At 46.9% G+C, this 20,308-nt stretch overlaps 1 protein-coding gene across 3 annotated transcripts in view; it reads left to right on the forward strand.

Moving 5' to 3' along the window:
* Positions 1–10,699: 10,699 nt before the first annotated feature.
* The window catches only part of ATF1 (activating transcription factor 1), a 60,484-nt gene continuing 50,875 nt past the window's right edge, over positions 10,700–20,308 (forward strand). The window contains exons 1-2 of one of the 3 annotated variants that reach the window (XM_056120283.1): positions 10,700–10,936; positions 19,407–19,507. In XM_056120283.1, the coding sequence (XP_055976258.1) occupies positions 19,415–19,507 (93 nt within the window). In that variant the 5' untranslated portion in view covers positions 10,700–10,936; positions 19,407–19,414. Of the gene's footprint in view, positions 10,937–18,220; positions 18,241–19,406; positions 19,508–20,308 lie in introns of those variants that run through there. The other 2 variants (XM_056120284.1, XM_056120285.1) reach the window with 2 other exon arrangements.

Below are 20,308 nucleotides of genomic sequence, written 5' to 3' on the forward strand. Positions count from 1 at the left end.
AAAGGTGCAGGATAACATTGGTTTGTCTTTCTCCCTTGCCACAGGGAGCTTAGGTTTATCGGGTTACGCCCATCACAGTGCTCCTGAGTCATTTCCATTCCTCTGCGTTTATCTGTAAACTCTTCTCTGTGCTCTCCTCCCCAACCAGTTAATCATCTTTTCCCCTAATCAGATTCCGTTAACTTGTAAATTCAGATCCTTCTAAGGACGCTGAACTTGTACATTAAATATTGCTTTTCCCCGTCCTTTGCATAGTTTACAGCAATGTCCTTTTTGTATGGACACAGGAAGACAGTTAATATGCTTTTGTAACTGGGGAGTTAATTGACTCCAAGTAATATTCACTCCTGGCATCTGCTTTCTCGACTCAGTTGCCCTTAGTTCCTAGCAACCCAAAAGAAGGGTCCCGACAAGGGACTGAATGGACCCAGGGCAAGCTATGAGCTACCCTGGCATCGAGATGGGCCAGGCCAAGCACCATAATACTTAACTATAAGTGAAGGGCATGGTCATGGACAAATGCTGTCATGATCCAAAGGTAACAATGAGATTAGGACCCTGCTGGGGTTAGGAAGACTTTCGTGTCCTGAGGACTGTGGTCTGAAATATATAGAGAGAGGTCCTCAGGAAGAACCAAACTTTAAGCTTGATATATCTCTTCCTGTGCTCATACAGAATGACATTGCTAGAAATATTGGAAGTAGAGTTACTCCAACTACTTAAGTGGATTACTAGCTGAGGAAAGAAGAGAGCGACACACCCTGAATAGAATCCCTCCTTGAGCAGATCTCCTAGTAATCTGGAGTAATCTCCTTAGATGAGATTGTGTCCTCGAGTTCATCTCCTGGAGGAATGGCCTTACCTCTTTTTGTTGATTTGTTAAGTTCAACCCACCTTTGTATCCCTACCCTGCATGATTTCTATATAAACTGGGCTGTGAGAGTGGGCGGGGAGACTAGAAGGAGAATGAGGGGAAGCAAGAAGGAGAATGAAGGGGGATCGAGAGGGAGAGAAGCAGAAGGGGAATCAGAGGAGCCTGGAGAGGAGACTGGAATAAACTGCCGTTGATACCAACCAGCCTGGCCCTCGTTCCTTCCTTTGCCTGCCCATCGCCACCGGCCTCCCCAGGGTGGGAGAAGCGGAGACTCCCGCACGCAAGCAGCAAGAGAGATGGAACATCGCTGCCCTTAGGAAAATACACAAAAGGGATCAGTAATGAATGCGAAGGACTATTTAAAGGTTAGGGGAGAAAGAGGAGTCTGAAAAGGGGGAAAGAAATACGTGGAGAGGGCAGCAAAACCCGGGTAGGAGCAGCCAATGGCAGAGCACATACGTTGGTTTCACACCAGCACGGAGTGCCCAGCACCACCATAATTTGAACGAAATTTGAAATGAAATGGAAAAATTTCCAGAAATTCTGTAATTTAAAAATTCATTCCAGAAAGTGAAAATCTGGGGCCAGAAAGGGAATCCAGGGGTAAGGAGCTTGCCTTGCATCCAGCTGACCCTGCTTTGAACCTTGGCACAGCACAGATAGTGCAACAGGGGGAGAAATAGGATATCTGAATTTTACCAAGCTCACAGGAACATAAGAAATAGCCCCTCGAGTGGCTACAGTGATAAGACAGTAGCTTGTGTTGCATGCAGCCAACCGAGCTTTGATCCCTAGCACCCCATATAATTCCTGAGCACCACCAGGAGTGATTCCTGAGTGCAGAGCCAGGAGTAACCCCTGACAACTGCCAGGTGTACTCAAAAAAAAGATGGCCACTAGACCATTAGATTAATCTTGATGTCAAAATCCAATTAAGGACATTTTTATAAATTTAAAATGATCTCATGTGAAAGACTGATTTAAATTTATAAGTCTACAAATAAGATCTAGTTGTTTAAATTATCTACATCACCTCAGCTTAAGCAAAACAATGTATGTATATCCTAAGTGCCATCGAATGGGCACAACAGGGATGAATGAATTATTTCTGCTCCAGAATGTCAGTCTGAGCTGTGATCACATTTCTGAAGGTGATATGAGTGATAACACAGACTGTTCTATTCAACTACCCCTACTCAGGTTGTGCTAACTCAGATTGGGCTTATCTGGAGCTGTGGACCAAAGCCCTCACATATGGCCTCTCCTCTCAGCTTGGGCTTCTCACAACAGGACAGTTGTGTCTAAAAAGAAGCACTGGGAGAAAGAGCATGTTAAACTGAAAGCTTATCCACTCTTGGAGAGTCGTGCATAACACTTCTGCTGCACTCTGCTTCCCAGCTCAGGTTCGAGGAAGAGGACTTTCCGCCATGAAAGAGTGACTCGGATGCACTCACACAGGATGTGAGATGGGAGTTAGCTTGGTAGGTATATATTACATTGGAAAATACAATTTCCCACACTAGCAAATCAAACCAAGTAGTATAAAAGAAATAAGATATGAAGGGGAGTGGTGCTGCCAGCAGGTCAACCTGTACCCATGGGGCAAGTGCATCAACAGCCTGATTGTGCATTCAGGCTTCTTGATATCCCAGAATTGCCACCATGCCTCTGGACGGACCCCCAACAACTCAGGATCAAGTTTCCCAAGAAATGCCAAAAGTTAGGTAATGTGGGAGTCACACACAGAAACCAACTAGGGCTCAGCTGTATTATACAAGCTCATTTATCAGCCTTGCTTCAGAGACCATAAATAAATCTCGGAAGAGATCAAAAGCTGCAGTTAGTCTCAGAAAGGCTGAACAAACCATGGTAAATTAGGGTGTTGGGGGGACACACACATCATCCCTGTGCCCACTCAAGCAGAAGCTCTAGCAGCTACTTGCTCCCACAATCCAAAATCACCCCCATGCCCCCAGCTGGACTCCACCGTCTCAGGACGGACCTCACTGAGACATAACCTGCTGAAAATTTGTGATTGAAATCACCAGGCTCTCTCAGAGTCAGAATGGGCTACCTCCCCCCACCTGAAGCCTTGGCAGTCATATACACACCCCAAAGTTGCCATCTACTTAAAAAAGCTACTCCAGCCTTACCTTCCCAATAAAATACTGAATGCCCTGAACAAACATGATCTCTAGTACCTGTGTTGCAAAGCAAAATGCACAAAAGGAGACAGAGAAAGAAATAAGTGCCTGCCATCTAAGCAGGTTGGGGTGAAGGTGGGGTGTTGTGGGATGGTGGGAGGGAAACAGGGGACATTGATGGTGTGAAATGAACACTGAAATCCCCAAACTCAAGGGATGGGTGTTGGATCATGTATGACTAAAACCCAATCATGAACAGCTTTGTAATGATATATCTCATGAATATTCAAATAAAACTTTTTAAAGAAATATGAGATTCAATGAAAGTCCAACAAAGAAAAAAATATATACATGTATACACATAAACATATATTGGTTGGTTTGTGTCAGTACTGGGAATCAAATCCGGGGCGTCACACATGCAAGGCAAATGTTCTATACTTAGTTACAATCCCTGCCCTCTCTTTACATACAAATACCGTATCATCAGTTTGGAGAAAAAAGCCAAATAATCATCTCATTTCTAGAACAAGTTCACAGACCAAAAAGATAAACGTCAAGTCAGAGAGATCATACAGCAATTAAGGCACTTGCCTTGCAAGCAGCTGACCCAGGTATAATCTCTAGCAACACGTAAATAGAAATCCCAGGGTAAGCCCTCAGCACAGCCACATATGACCCTAAAACAAAAGAGGTAAATGCCAACACTGACGAATAAAAAGCATTGTAATAAGCAATGAATAGTGGACTTTTAAACTGATCATACATCTACCAAACACCTACCATAACAATCAGGGTCTTTGTGACCACACCCAGTGGTGCTCAGGGCTTACTCCTGGTTCTGCACTCAGGATCACTCCTAGTGAGGTCGGGGAACAACAAGAGGTGTCAGAAACTGAACCTGGGTCAGCCACTTGCAAGGCAAGGGCCCCACCCACTGTACTATCTCTCCAGCCTTGTGCCATTTTTTTATTTTGGTTTTTTGTTGTTAAGTTAGATGAGTTACTCACATACCTTAGATATTAACCCCTTCATAAGATGTATGATGTGAATATACTTTCTTCCATCCAATAGGCTGTTTTTTTCATTCTGTTTATATTTTCTTTTCTCTCCAAAAATTTTCAGTTTCCTTTGTTCTTTAGGGAAAGCCCCACAACAATGCCATAAAATATTTCATCTATGTTATCATCTATGTGCTTTTCCATTTCAGATCTTACATCTCAGTTTTTCATCCATTTAAAATTTATTTTTTGTTTTCTTTTATTTTTATGAAGTTGTTCACAGTAGTTTATTACAGATAATATTCAAACACCAATCCCAACACCTTCCCACCCCATAAGAGGAAATTGTGTGAAGATTGTTGTGTTTCATCCTGGAGCCATTTAAGCCCTTATATAAGAGATTATAAACATGTATGTTAAAATCAAACAAATGCATGCTACTTTTGGTGTTTATCAGTGGGCTAGAGTATAAGAGGTCACGTGGCCACATTTGTGGTCTCATGCCCAGGACATTCTGTGTCACTCTCTTTCGGGGGCTTTATTTCATAGTCTCTGAATCTTGGTCATTGATGAGATTATATGGCGCTGGAGGCAGTTTGTGGTTGCTAAACTACTGGATAACTAGGGAGCTGGGGGGAGGAGCCCAATCCCATTCTGAGCGAGTTTGGGGATTTCAGTCACGGGTGCCTCATACCTGGGTTTTCCTGCAGGTTCCCCCAAAGGCTCATCCGAGACTGTGGAGAACAGCCTTGAGTATGGTTGTGCAGTTGGTTTCTGGAGGTTTTCGGTTGCTGGGGCTCTGCTGGGGCGGGGAGGGAAACTCAACCTGCCCCCCTCAGAGTTGCCTCAGTGAAGACTGCCTGGCGCGGGGTCAGGACATTCTGTATTGCTCTCTCCACTTAAAATTTATTTTTTGTATATAAAAAGGTAAAGGTAAAGGCCCTCCCGTTGATCGTCGATTTGCTCGAGCGGGCCCAGTAACGTCTCCATTGGAGACTTTGTTGTTACTGTGTCTGGCATATCGAATACTCTTGGTAGCTTGCTGGGCTCTCCGAGAGGGGCGGAGGAATCGAACTCGGGTCGGCCATGTTGGCCGCGTGTAAGGCGAACGCCCTACCTGCTGTATGGAGTTAGAAAATAGTTGTTTCATTATTTTGTATGTTATTCTTCTATCTTCTCAACAACATTTAAGAAACTCTTTCTCCATTGTAAGATCTTATATTCTTTGTGAAAAATTATCATTAAATGAATAAGATGATTTAGTGGTTTTCAATTCTATCCCATTTGTCCATATGCCTTTCTATTCCAACCCAATAGTTTTAATTACTAGGTTTTAGAACATTTTAAAGCTTTGTTTGATGATATTTTTCATTTTTTCCCACCCTTTATTTACTGATCAGCATTTGTTGAATATTCTGTTTTTCAAGGAAGAAGCAAATATAAACAATGACAAACATTTACAACCATCCAGACCATCATATTAGGGGTCCCGGAATAACTGACACTGGACTTGATTAATCAGGAATGGTGAATGTCTGAGGACATCGTTCCACTTGCTTATAGGCATTTTTCTTTATTATGATATTGACATTTTGATTTTTCCAATCATGAACTGAATAGCACACATTACATACTGGTTAAGGGATCAATAAATCATGAACACCTAACATCTATACATGAATTATATATTTGGTATACACATACACACACGCAAACACAAAAAATAAAGGAGAAGCAAAGTGCTGACATCAACTCATTCACACCTGTCTCTCGTCACTGGACAGATCAACCAGACAGAGAACTAAAAGTAAATAAGAGCTTTAAACAAAGAATTTGAAGACAGGATTAATAGGCATACACAAGGCCCGGAGAGATCGCATAGCAGGTAAGGCATCTGCCTTGCATGTAGCTTATCCATGATCCATCCTGAGCACTGCATATAGTCTCCTGACCCCACCAAGAATGATCCCTAAGATCAGAACCAGAGGCCTTAGCCAGGAGTAAACCCTGAACACAAATGGAGTGGACAAAAAATGAGAGGAGGAGAGCAAGACAGAGACAGAGAGAGGTAAGAGATATATAGGACCTATCAACCCCAGAAGCTGAATATACATTCTTTTCTAGTGCACACAGAACACAGAACATTTTTCATAATAGACCACAGGCATAATTCCAGTGTCCATAATGTCATGAAACCAGAAATATCAAACATATTTTTGTATGCCATGAAGCTGGAAATTAGCTATAAAAAGAAAGCCAGGAAAAAATTACACTTGAAAACTGAAAAACAACCATGTTTAAACATATTCAAAAACAACTAGTTTCTACAAAAGTATGTTCAACAACAATACTTTTAAAGAACCAAAAAAAAAAAAAAAAGCCAAACTGGAAATCAAAGAAGAAATTAAAATATTCCTCAAAAATAAATGAAAATGAAGACAGAGAGTTAGAGAGTCTGAATGAACGAGAACCAGAACATATTGGCCACATCAAAAGCAGTACTGGGGCTGGAAAGATAGCAGAGCAGGTAGGGCGCTTGCCTTGCATGTGACTCACCCAGGTTTGATGCCTGGAATCTCTATTGTCCCCCAAGCACTGCCAGGGGTATTTCCTGAATGCCCAGCCAGGAGTAACCTCCAAGCATCTCCAGTGTGGTCCAACCCCTCCCCTGAAAAAAGAGCACTACCAAAGGGAATTTCATAGGCATATCATTTTACATGAGGGAAAAGAAAATGCTCAAATAAACAACCGAACCTCACAGTTTGAGAAACTAGGGGAAAGAATAATCCAAAGAATGAAGAAAATAATAAAAATTTGAGCAAAAATTAGCGATACAGAAATCAAGAAAATGATTAAAAGTGCAATTCAGATCAGGCAGTTTCATCCTCCCTGCCCCATCCCCCTGCAATATATATTATCGGAGAGCCCGGCAAGCTACCGAGAGTATTCGATATGCCAGACACAGTAACAACAAAGTCTCCAATGGAGACGTTACTGGGCCCGCTCGAGCAAGATTAAAGAAGATAGGAGCGAGGGGGCTGGAGAGAGCACAGCGGGTAGGGCGTTTGCCTTGCATGTGGCCGACCCAGGTTTGATTCCCAGCATCCCATATAGTCCCCTGAGCACCGCCAGGTGTAACTCCTGAGTGCAGAGCCAGGAATAACCCCTGTGCATCGCCAGGTGTGACCCAAAAAGCAAAAAAAAAAAAAAAAAAAAAAAAAGATAGGAGTGATAGCACAGCAGGTAGGGCGTTTGCCTTGCTCACAGCCAGTCCAGCCAAGCCGGGTTCGATTCCTCTGCCCCTCTCGGAGAGTCCAGCAAGCTACCGAGAGTATCTCACCCGCACGGCAAAGCCTGGCAAGCTACCTGTGAAGTATTGGATATGCCAAAACACAGTAACAGCAAGTCTCACAATGGAGACGTTACTGGGCCCGCTCGAGCAAATGGATGAACAACGGGAGAACAGTGCTACAGTGCTACAGGGGGGCAGGTATGCAAGGATTAAGCCTCATGCCAACTCCAGTTTGATCCTCTGTACCACATGGTTCTCTAAGAGTTGCTAGTTACAGCCCTAGAGGCCCCCAGCACCATCAAATGTGGATCCCAAGGCCCCAGAGCATCACTTCAGGGCCTACCAGCACTGCATCCTTGGGCCCTTGCTCAAGTGGGGTCCCGGGGGCTTTTGATCATTGTTTGAGAGATAATCCCTCTCAAAACAAACAAACAAACAAACAAAAAACCCCTAAGGATAGTGGTGGAGGTACTTGGGCACTTTGGTGTGGTAAAGGTGCAATAACATCGTTCATCAAAACCATGAAAAGGTCACTGTCATGGTCCTCCCATTGTTCATTGATTTGCTCGAGCGGGCCCAGTAACATCTCCATTTTGAGACTTGTTGTTACTGTGTTTGGCATATCGAATACGCCACGGGTAGCTTGCCAGGCTTTGCCGTGTGGGCGAGATACTCTCTGTAGCTTGCCGGGCTCTCTGAGAGGGGCAGAGGAATCAAACCTGGTCGGCTGGGTTGGCATGCCCTGCCCGCTGGGCTATCGCTTCAGCCCCCATGGAAAAGTAATAAAAATAATAAAGTTCAAATATTCTTTAATCACTTAAAAGAACTAAAATGGGCCGAGAGGTGGCTCAAAGGGATAGTGTCCATACTTTGCAGGAAACCAGGGTGCCATCCCCAATGGCAAATGGTTTTGTTCCAGCTCTTCCAGGTGTAGCGCCTGCCCCCACTCCAGGTGCCTGGGCGAAAGAAAATACCGCGGGTAGTTTTTGCCTTGTACACTACCGACCGGGTTCAATTCAGGGTATTGGATATGGTCCCCCAAGCACAGCCAGGCGTAATTTCTGAGCTCAGAGCCAGGAGTAAGCCCTGAGAATCACTGGGTGTGTCCCCAAGACCAAAAAACAAACAAACAAAAAATCCCAAAATCCAGGTGCAGCACCCAAATTAAACCCTAAAAACAGTAAATACTATTTAATAGTAGTCACATGTTTCATAGGTATTTAATAAGATTTGCTGAATTCATAACAGTGACTACACATTAGCCAGCTTCTAGGAATCTCTCACATAAAAAATTAGATTACAATCACATTATCTGCCTTTGCAGATTAGGAAGGGCTCAATCACTTTCCTACATTGGATATTTCTGTTTTCTGCTTCCTTTTTTCTTTTGGTTTGCTTTTTGGGTCACACCTGGAGATGCACAGGGGTCCACTCCTGGCTCTGCACTCAGAAATTACTCCTGGCGGTGCTCAGGGGACCATATGGGATGCTGGGAATCGAACTCGGGTCGGCCAAGTACAAGGCAAACACCTTATCCGCTATGCTCTCACTCCAGCCCCTACATCTGATATTTCAAACTAGTAAAACTTCAGGAAAATCTTGGAACTCTTCTTGTGGTTGTGTGCTTGGGGTTTTTACCCTATTTTTTTTTCACCTGGTTACTTAGTAACAGAGCAGGGAGATAGCTCAAGGAGTAGAACACATACCCAAGGTGTGGGAGGCCCTGGGACACGGTATAGTATTGCAGGGGTCTATCACAGATACCGTGGGGGGTGGCCCTGGATCGCTCTAGCACCACCAGGGGTGGCTCTTCCACGCTCCCCCTCCCCCATTTCTTTTCCCGGTTTTTGTCTTATTCCTGGTTCTGCTTTCAGGGATCACTCCTGGCTGTCACGTGGGTGCACGTGAGGCGTCAAGGACGAACCCGGATCGTCTGTGTGACATACAAATGCCCTATTTGTGCTCTAGTATCTCTCTGGCCCTCTTGCCCTATACTTAGTTTCTCACTTTTTGGATCACACCCGGTGATGCACAGGGCTTCCTCCCGGCTCTGCACTCAGCAATTAATTCCTGGCGGCGCTGCTCGGGGAACCATATGGGATGCTGAAGATCAAATCCAGGCCGGCCGTGTGCAAAGGCCCTACCCACAGTACTATCGCTCTGGCCCTGACCCCTTTATTTCCCTTGCCCTTTCCAGAAGTATGCTAAGATGTTTATCATTTCTTATCACTATGAAAGTCGTTTAAGTATTGTAAGGAAACTGATAAGGAAAAAAAGAGAGACATAAATACCTTCTCCAGAAAGGTCACATTGAAACATCTTGTTTGATTTGGGCACCCACTTGGCTTGCTCGTGGGAGCGAAGCCTGCATTCACCCTGTTGAACTCTCCTGGGTCACTAAAAATATATTTCAAGTTTCTGCAAGGCTGAGGGGATGGTTTAATGAACTGGCAACCATGCTCTGGCTTTTATTATTTATTTACCCAGAACTGATAAAACTCAGGGGTTACTCCCGGCTCTGCACTCTGGAATTACTCCTGGGGTTGCCTGGAGGACCATACTGGGTGCCATCCGAGCCTCTAGCCCACTTTGCGTGCGAGAACCCCGGTACCCCAGTACTCAGGGAGCAGCCAACTGACCCGACCCTGAAATGTGCAAGAGCTGTGAACATTCCACTTATTTCTTTTTGGGTCGCACCCGGCGATGCTCAGGAATCACTCCTGGCGGTGCTCAGGGGACCATGCGGGATGCCGGGAATCGAACCGGGGCCAGCCGCGTGCAAGGCAAACGCCCTCCCCGCTGTGCTACCGCTCCAGCCCCGAGCTGTGAGCAGTCTAGCTCAGGCTCTGGCGCCGGCAACATAGTATCCTCAGGACTGTCACAGTGACAGTTCGGGTCTCCAGCGTGTCCGTGCGGCGGCGCCGGAAGCTCCCCACCCAGCGCGCCGCGAGGGTCGCAGACACTCAGGGCGACCCCAGAAGTGGAGCCGGGACCGCTCTGCGTCGTAAGTCGCCACCTCTCCGCCCGCCGCCCGCGGGTCCGAGCCCAGAGCCGCAGCGCCGCGCCGGTCGCGAAGGGCGGGAAACGCCCGTCGGCGCCACGGAGCGGGAGAAGCCGCGTGAACACGACGGAGCGCGGAGGCTGGGGCGGGGGGGAGGGGCGAGAGCCGGGGGCGCCGCGGGCCGCCGAGAACCGCCCCGCGCCGCCCGGGACTCGGCCCGCCGGGCCGCCGCCGAGACCGCACCAAGATGGCGGCGGCGCGTCACGTGCGCGGCGTGATGACGTCGGACGGCGGCCGGCGGGCGGCGCCGCCCTGACCTCGGCCCCGGGCGCGCTTCCTCGGTTTCCCCCCGCCCGCGCCGCGCCCGCGCCCGCCCCCGCCCGGCGCAGATCATGCCGCCACGGCCGGCCCCGACGGCCCCGGGAACGGCCGCCTAGGACGCGTCGGCGGTCGAGGGACGCCGTCGGCCCCGCCCCGCCCCGCCCGACCCCCGGCGGAGAGGCGCGGCCCCCGGCCGCGTGACGGGCCGGCCCAGCGGGGAGCGTGAATCCGGCTCCTGCGGGGACGGGGGGCGGCGCGAGCGTGGAGGTGCCGCCCCGGACCGCGGCGAGACGGCAGCCACAGGTGAGCGGCGGCGGCGGCGGCGGCGGCGGGGGGCGGGGACGCGGCGTCCCGTGCTGTCGCGTCCCCGGCTGGCAGGGGGAGGACGCGGCGGGGACACGGCGCCGGGGCGGGGACGCCCAGCCGGCTGGCGCGCCGCGTGGAGGAGGGTCGCGCGCGGGCGTCCGCGGTGGGGGAGGGGCGCGGCGGCGGGCGGGCGCGCGCGCGCGCGGCGGAAGGGGGAGGGGCCGCCCGGCGTTCCCGCGCGCGCTTCCGGCGCTCGAGCCGCGGCCCCGCTGCCCCTCTCGGGTCGTTGGTCTCCGTCTCCTCCTCCTCCTCTTCTTTCTTCTCCACCACCTCCTCCTCCTCTTCTTTCTCTTCTTCCTCCTCCTCCTTCTCCACCTCCTCCACCTCCTCCTCTTCTTCGTCCTCCTCCTCCCCCTCCTCCCCCCCTTCCCCGCCGCCCCTCGCCCACCAACCCCAAATAAAACCCACATCCGCGGCCCAAGGCGAGCGCCCTTCGTCCAAGGTCTCCGGGCCGGCGTGGGCAGCCCGGGGCGCGGGGCGAGAGCGCGGCGAGGTGCGTGCGGGAGGGAAGCCCCCCACCCTTCCACCCCCCCCCCCCCCGGGTGTGCGGCCTCCCGGCGGCCCAGAAACTGCCCCTTTCCCTCCCGAAGCCGCGACTGTCGCCCGGGAGACGGCGGCTCCCCCGCACCCCGCCGATGGGCGAGGGGGCGGTGTGGGCTGACACGCGAGGGTCTCGCCCCCTCTGTCGGCGGCTGCCCCTTGGGCTCCTCTGGCCCCAGACCGCGGCAGGACTTTGCGGCGTCCGCTACCGCACCATCGCGCGCACGTTTTGCTCGGCCGACCTTGGAGGGTCGGGGGGCCAACAGTAGAGCCCGCGCCCTCCCGAGGCGCTTCCCGGCGCGGCGTGGGCGAGCATCTGGGCCCGACTGGCCCGCCTCGAGATAAGCGCGTGGCCAGTATGTGGGTGGGGTGGTCGCCAAACATTTGAGGCCGAGCATTTTTGGTACGCCGGAACAGTGCGGGTCTGAGAAAGCGCTGCCCTTTTCCACGGTGTCCGTTTCCTGGGCAGCGACCCGAGTCTCTGCTCTCACCTGTCTTGGGACTCGGGGCTTTGGACGCTGTTACTTTGTGTCTTTGCTTTTGTTACAAGTTTGGGCCGCGCGTCTCTGCAGTTCTACGGGACTGCCTGTAGGTGGCAGTCTTTTTCAAACGTGTCTTAAAACTTGGCATCCTTCACAATGCCCATCCAAGTGTTGAATGTTCCGGAATTGTCTTGTTTGTAAAGCTGTTTACCTATCAGTCCTATCAGTTTCAAGTGACTGAGCCCATCTAAATAGCACATTAGTTTAGCCACCAAGAATTAATGTGCTGTGACTTGCCCCGTGTTTACCGGTGGTGGCTCTTATTATAAGGTCACTTTAATACTGAGATAAGTGCTGTGATAAGAGAGAGGGGGCAGACAAGGGTTCTAGACCACACCGAGCAGAGGTAGGAACGTTTGACTAGAAAAATTAACACTTAAGGAATAGGCCACAAGCAAAGTAGGGAAATAGCATTGGCAGAGCCTGAAGGTGAGAGAAAGCAAGCAGGTATATTTGGACCTCTGGAAGAAATTCATAATGACTAATTGCAATTTTGGGTGGAGATAATGAGCACAGTTGTGGAGATGTTGAGGAAGGGACTCCTTGCCTGAATGAATGAGGAATCTAAGATCCTCTTCAGTTCTCAGATTGGATCACTTGTACATTTGTCAATGCTTATGATTAACTGCTAACTTGAGGATCTGCTGGTTACAGAGAATACATTCCCATGATACAGACCTTATTCTGAGGTGTCTTAATTAAGATCTGTCTGAAGAGAGTAGAAATGAAAGTTGAAAAGAGACTCGGTGACTAAATTGGGGATGTGGGGGTCATTATGGGAAAAAAAAAAGATTATGAATTTAGGTTCTTGCTTCTTAAAGGAAAATCTAAAAAGAAGTTAATAACATGGGTGAAATCTAGTAAGATTTAGTAATGCCAAGATCTTGGATTTTGAATTAAAAAGCTCTGGCTTCAGGTCTTGAATTCACAGGCACAGCAGGTTGGGTGCCTGCCTTGCAGGTAGCCAACCCAGGTTCAATCCCGGGCATTCCACATCGTCCCCTATGTACTGCCAGGAGTGGATGTTTCCAGAGTGTGTAGCCAGGAGTAAGCCCCAAGCATCCCTGGGTATGGCCCAGAAATCCCCCTAAAAGAAAAAAGTGTCATGCCTTTACTTAAATCCTTTATGTACATAAGCAAGATACACAGCTACCTAGAGGACTTTAGCTTCCCAAATTTATTTCTAGTTAAACGAAATAATGTATTCTAGGGCTGGAGAGAGCTCAGTGGGTTGAGTGACCCAGGTCTAGTCCATGGCACCATTGCCTCCTGAGCACCACTTGGTGTTCCCCCTGCCCTCCCCCCCCCCCCCATTTTATTTTTATTAGTTTTGACTTTGCGGTCACACCTGGCAACTCAGGGAGTACTCCTGGCTCTGCACTCAGGAATTACTCCTGGCAGTGCTTGGGAGAGAGGCTATATGGGATGCCGGGATCTAAACTGGGTTGGCTGTCTTCGGGACAAACACCCTGTCTATCCACTATACTACCATTCTGCTGCTCCCCACCACCACTGATTTTCTTTTCCTTTTTTTTTTTTTTTTTTTTTTTTTGCTTTTTGGGTCACACCCGGCGATGCTCAGGGGTTACTCCTGGCTCTGCACTCAGGAATCACCCCTGGCGGTGCTCAGGGGACCATATGGGATGCTGGGAATCGAACCCGGGTCAGCTGCGTGCAAGGCAAATGCCCTACCCGCTGTGCTGTTGCTCTAGCCCCCCGCCCCCCACCAATTTTAAACTAATTTGTGCTGAGTGGTAGCTCCAGCGGTAAAGCACATGCCTAGTATGTTCGAGACTGAATTAATCCCCAGCACCATATGTGTCTTTCATCCCAGCAATACTGAATATAGCCCTACTTACCCCTGAGCACATGCAGGGTCCCCTTGAGAAACTCTGGGGTTCACCCCACCCAGCCATTGGGCCCCTGCCCAGTGTTGGGAATGACCCCTTTAAAAGGTACTAATACGAATTATTTTTCATGTTTGAAATGGTCTTTTATTCTTAATGTTTAAAACAATATCTTCAAGTTAGAAATTGATTTCTGGGACTGGGAGAAGTTTCAAAGGCCTGGAGCACATACTTGGCATGTGGGATCTCTGGGTTGGATTCCTCTCCACGGCATCACCAATCTGAACAAACAAATGAATTTCTGATCTCAGAAAGGAAAGAAAGAATATATTGATATGAACCTTGTACCAGTGAGACTAAGGGCAGGTACATAGTTGCCCTTTCTTTCAAATAGGGAATTTAAAACGTTTTAACGGGTATGTGTTGGAGCCACATCTGGCAGTACTCTTGGCTACCCATGGCTAGTGTTGGCTCCGTGTTCAAAGATCGCTCGCTCCCGGTGGTGCTCTAGGGACCATATTTTGGTGTCATGATTACATTTGGGGTTGACAGCATGCACAATAAGCACCTTACTATATTAATCTTCTCTCTCCAGCCCCTGGATGATTTTTTTTTAAATTACGTTTCTCCTTCCCTTTACTGTTGATTTTGCCGAGTGTGCGCCTCAGCTGTGCCACGCACATCGTGGTAGCTCGGGTGCTTGCCGGGGGTCCTTCATGAAGTTACGGCTCACTGGCAGTTACCCTCCTTTAGTTGTGTTTTTTACACATGTGCTTGCTGGAGGCCACATTTTTCAGGGGTGTACCTTTTGGGGGTCACTCCCGGAGGTGTTTGGGGGGCCATGTAGTGCTGGGAATTGAATCTGGGCTTCCTGCGTGTGGAGCTTGCCTTTGGAACTCTCTCCAGCCCTGGGGCCTCACGCTAGCTGAGGCACACATGTTCTTGTAATGCTTGCTCTGGGTTGCATTTGTGCTCCAGTCTTCCACACACCTACACCGAGCTGTGAGGCAACTGTAAATCTCAGTATCATTTTATTTGGTTAAAAATTATGAGTTGTGTATATTCACTGGTAGAATATTATATACACCTCAGATAAGTGGTTTTTTTTTTCCCCCCTTCTTGGGTCACACCTGGCGATGCTCAGGGCTTACTCCTGGCTCTGAACTCAGGAATTACTCCTGGTGGTGGTTGGGGGGGGATTGAACCTGGGTCTGTTGCGTGGATGGCAAACACCTTATCCACTGTACTATCGCTCCGGCCCTTCAGATAAGGTTTTATTGAAAATCTAGAAAATATTTTTGATAAAAGGAAACAGGATACAGAATATGAGGGTACAAAATTTTACATACAACATACTTTTAACTTGCATTTGTTTTTGGATTAGGGCCACATCTGGCAGTGCACAGGACTTGCTCTTAGCTCTGTGTTAGGGACCTTCGTGGTGCTGGGGATTGAATCAGGGTTTGAATCAGGGTTGGCCCCGTGCATAACAATTGATTTAATCTCTGTACTATCTCTTGGTGCTAGGTGCTTATGACTTTGAAAATAAAGCAAATAGGACTAAAAAGAAATGATAATGCTGTAATTAAGACTGTGACATCCCTTCCCCCTCTTTCTGTGGTATATTTTCCATATTACAAAACAAAAGACTGTTGACATTTTCAGAAGGAAAGAAACTAAAAACACTTAGGTTTGGGGTAGTTTATATATATCCCTTCTCAGTGGTAAAACAACTCTTATCTAGATGAATTTGTTTCTGATTTTTTTTAAATAAAATGGAACAAGATATGGGTTTAGATTTAGAGTACGGTTAGGTTACATTTAGATTAAGATTACATTAGATTACATTTAGATATAGATTATATGAGTTTAGATTTGGGGTGATTTTCTCTTTTGGGGGTGAGGTCACACTGGACTTTGCTCTGAGGCCCTTCCCATCAGTGCTTAGGGGACCATGTCATACTTGAGTACCAGCATGCAAAGCATGTACTGTAGGCTCAGTTTCACAGTTTTTAAAGAGTGTTTTTAAATTTTTTAAGGAGGACACACCTGGCTTTGCGCAGGTGTGTCCTGGCTCTGAGCTCAGGGATCACTCCTAGTAGGGGTGGGGAGCCATCTGTGTGGCTGGGGATTGAATTTGAGTTGGCCGTGTGCTATGGGCTTACCTACTGTACTATCTTGGCCCTGTTCCACAGTTTTAAGTCAGTGACTGTAAGAGGGGAATACCTGTTTGCTTTCTCTTTATTTCTTATTTTTTTTCTTTTTGGGGTCACTCCTGGCTCTGCACTAAAGAATTACTCCTGGCGGTGCTCGGGGGACCACATGGGATGCTGGGAATTGAACCTAGGTCGGCTGCATGCAAGGCAAATGCCCTACCCGCTGTGCTATCGCTCCAGCCCCCTCTTTAAATGATTTTGTTTTGGGGCCACACCTGGCAGTGCTCAGAGACTACGTCTCCCAGTTATATGCTCTTGGATCACTTCCAGCAGTGCTTGGGTTTCCCCTGAGTATTGCCAGGAGTGATTCCTGATCACAGAGCCAGAAATAAGCCCCGAGCACCACTGGGAGTGGTCCAAAAATACACAGAACATTTACTATCTCAACCCTTTATATATAATTTAATACTGTTAACTATATCACTTTACCGTGAAACGTATATGTGTAATTTGGCATGCTCATTTCTTCCCACTAACCTTTCCTTTCCACCCCTAGCAATCTCTACAGTGTTTCCTGTCTCTATAATTTAAAAATCATTTTAATTTGTTTCTTTTTATTGGAGGCAGGGTCTCTTAAGCAGGGCTCAAAGGACCCGGTGCCATTCCTGTGCTGCAGGCCAGGCAGTTAAATGCTTGAATGCAGGATGTGGGAGCTGACAATGCCGGTGGACACCAGGTTCCCTGGTGGTGCTCAGTGCCTTGGGATGTGCTGTCAGAGATTGAACCGTGCACTCTAGCCCTTTGATTTATCTCTCTGGTCCTGCCTCTGATTTTGGCTACTCTTTTTCGGGGGCCACATATGTTGTGCTAGGGATTGAGCCCATGTTGGCCATGTGCAAGGCTAGCACCCTACCCCTTACACCATCTCTCTGGCCCCTGAGTTTGACTGCTATAAAGTAAATAGTCAAATGAAATCAACTAGAGCCATAACTCAGCAGTTGAGGACTTACTTTGTATTTGCCAGGTTCTAGGTTGAATTCCTCACACTGTAGGGGCAAAAAAGAAAATCATGTAGTATTTTTCTTGGTTTGACTAGCTTATTTTGCTTAATGCAATAGGTTCATTTACATTGTCGCATATGTCACCACTTTATATAAGAAAAGCATTTTTAACATTCCATCATTTTGAGGCACTTGTAAATCCCATTTGAGTATGCTTGTTTTCTTACTAGCTATTGTGGTCCTCCTTGAAGTGTCTTCGGACACAGGAGGAGATTGGGCTTATAGCCTAACTACTGTTAATCAATTATTCATAATTATAAGTTATAGTTAGAAGTAATTATAATTATTCATCTATAATTATATTGTATATATAACATTTTGTTCATAGTCATTGATGAACAGTTGTATTTTTGTCTTTTAGCTGTTGTAACTGATACTGCTATAGACCTATGTATCAAATGTTCCTAAGATTCCTTAGGAAATATACCTAGAAGTGGGGTGTAGTAAGTACTGCTTGCCACAGTGAATTGTAGCATTTTACCAACAAAAGTGCACTAAGATTCCAGTTTTTCAAGACATAAATTAATTTTTGAGTCATTCTGATGAGTGCAAAGTGATAACCATATTGTGGAATTTGCGTTTTCCTAAAAAGTAGCCAGTCTCTCCCTCTCCTCCCACCTTTCCCTCTCCCTCCTCCTCCCCTCCTCCGTTCTCTCTCTGTTTTTCCTTGGCTCATATTCATAAGAACCTGGTTTTCCTCCTATTTGACATATTCCGTTCCATCTCTCATAACCCATTTATTATCATTCTTACCCGACCTACATATCCTGCCGTTGATGACCTAGATCTTTATTTATTTGTTGTGGACCACAGCCGGTGGAGCTTAGGGTCTGTGGGGAACAGTCCAGGCTAGGGATCTTTCCTGGGCCTCCTGCAGGCAAAGCATGTGCTTAGCCCGTGGAACTCTCCCTTGGCTTTATCTGACAGTTAGAACTTAAGTGTAGTTTCATTGGGCTGGAGAGCTAGGGTGGGGGGGAAGGTGCTTTCCTTGCATGCTCTGACCCCAGTTGGATCCCAACACCACACACAGTTTCTCGAGCAACACCAGGAACGATCCGGAGCAAAGAGCCAGGAGGAAGCCCTGAACATGGCCAGGTGTGGCCCAAACTCCCCTTTCACCTCTCGTGATACAGTAGTTTTATTGTTTGCCTTTTATTCAGTGATTCTCTATATAAAACTTTGTGATTGTGGCCTCAAGAGATAGTACTGCCAGTAAGGTGTTTGCCTGGCACATGGCTGAGCCGGGCTCGATCCCTGGCACTTCATATGGTCCCCTGAGCCATGCCAGGAGTGATTCCTAAGCACAGAGCCAGGAGTTTGCCCTGAGCATTGCCAGGTGGCTTCAAAATGAAAACAAACAAAAAGCCTGTATAATTAGAACTGTTCTAATTAGAACAGGAGACTAGAGAAAGAAAAGCTTATGCCCATGAACAGGAAGATTATTGTACCTATTGAATGATACAACATCTGAAAACTTAGTCATGCTATATTTTTGTTTTGTTGCCATATTTGGTGGTGCCCAGGGGCTACTCCTGACTTGGGGCACCTATCGTGCTGAAAACCAAATCTGGGCACCCACCTGCAAGAGTGTGCTCAGCCTTTAAGCTGTCTCTTGTCCTGGTCATAACATTGTCTCTGCTTATGTTATTCACTGAATTTAAACAAGCCAAATTTAAACAAGTGTTAATCAGTATTTTAAAATTTTTAAATATTTGTGTTAAGGACAAGTGTTGTTGGTTTTTTCCCCCCTATCTCTATGACATAGCTACCAGTTATTTCTCATGGAGGCAGCCAGCTCACAATTTTCACATAGGTAAATTACATAAGTACGTGATATACTGTATACGTTTGGTAGCACTTTTTTTTTCCATTAAAAAAAATCTTCTAGGGGCCGGAGCGATAACACAGCGGGTAGGGCGTTTTCCTTGCATGCTGCCAACCTGGGTTCGATTCCCGGCATCCCATATGGTCCCCCAACCACCGCCAGGAGTAGTTTCTGAGTGTAGAGCCAGGATATAACCCCTGAGCATCGCTGGGTGTGACCCAAAAAGCAAAAAAACAAAAACAAAAACAACTTTTAAATTCAGTTGCTCCATATTCATAGCAAAGAGGTATGGGAACATACTGAGGCTGGATTGAGCTAAACTCCCTCTAGAAAAGCTTGGTCTGTGTTTCAGGAAAAGTATTCATGTTAACAGAAACAACTTTCGAGTTCTTGAAATCAGAAAGCAACTTTTTAACTGCCCTTTTTTTCCCTGTAGAGTTGATTATGGAAGATTCCCACAAGAGTAACACTTCAGAGACAGCATCTCAACCTGGTTCAGCTGTTCAGGGCGCTCACATTTCTCATATTAATCAACAGGTAAGACAGGGACTAGCCAAAATATTGAGCAAGTTAGGAATGTTGTTGTTTTAGCTCTTTAGTTTCGAGTGTTCAAAAAAGAACCAAAAGAAAAGCTGTAAATATAAAATGTATGGAAGGTAGATTTTATTTAAATCTTTTGACAAGATCTTTCAGTTTTTTCTCTTATATAGAATATATTTACTGTTGTGTTAATAAGATACTGTTGTGTCTGTTTCTCAAGAATTGGAGACGTAGATTTTTGGTTTGTTTTTGGTTTTGAGCTACACCTGGCTGTGCTCATGATTTACTCCTGGCTCTGTGCTCAGGGATCATTCCTGACAGGCCCTGGGGGACCATTTTAGGTGCTAAGGCTTGAACCCAGGTCAGTTGCTTGTAAGACAGGTGTCTTAGTTGCTGTAGTATCTTTCTGGCTGTAGATTTCATATTATATGGAGAATGATTGATTTTCTTTTTGCAGACAGGTTTTGTTACTACATAAGAAAGTAAAAACTTTTTGACTCTTTGAACTTGAGATGAAGTTTTAGGAGGTAAACCTTAATCAGTCCTATTTATAGGAAATATTTTTCTTGAATTGGAAAATAGGTGTATTTATTTAGAGGTCTGTAAACTACAGAACTTTTTTTTTTCCTGTGTACATGATTTTGTTTTCTGCTTATTGTTCGGGATCATTCCCCGTGCTGCTTGGGGAGATCATGCATTTTGGGGAATTAAACTCAGTCCTTTAGGCTACCCTCTCCTGCCCCAGAACTGATTTTATTTATTTATTTTGCTTTTGAGGGTCACACCTGGCAGTACTGA

The sequence above is a fragment of the Sorex fumeus genome, unplaced genomic scaffold (assembly GCF_029834395.1).
Source record: "Sorex fumeus unplaced genomic scaffold, SorFum_2.1 ptg000042l, whole genome shotgun sequence".
Lineage (NCBI taxonomy): Eukaryota > Metazoa > Chordata > Mammalia > Eulipotyphla > Soricidae > Sorex > Sorex fumeus.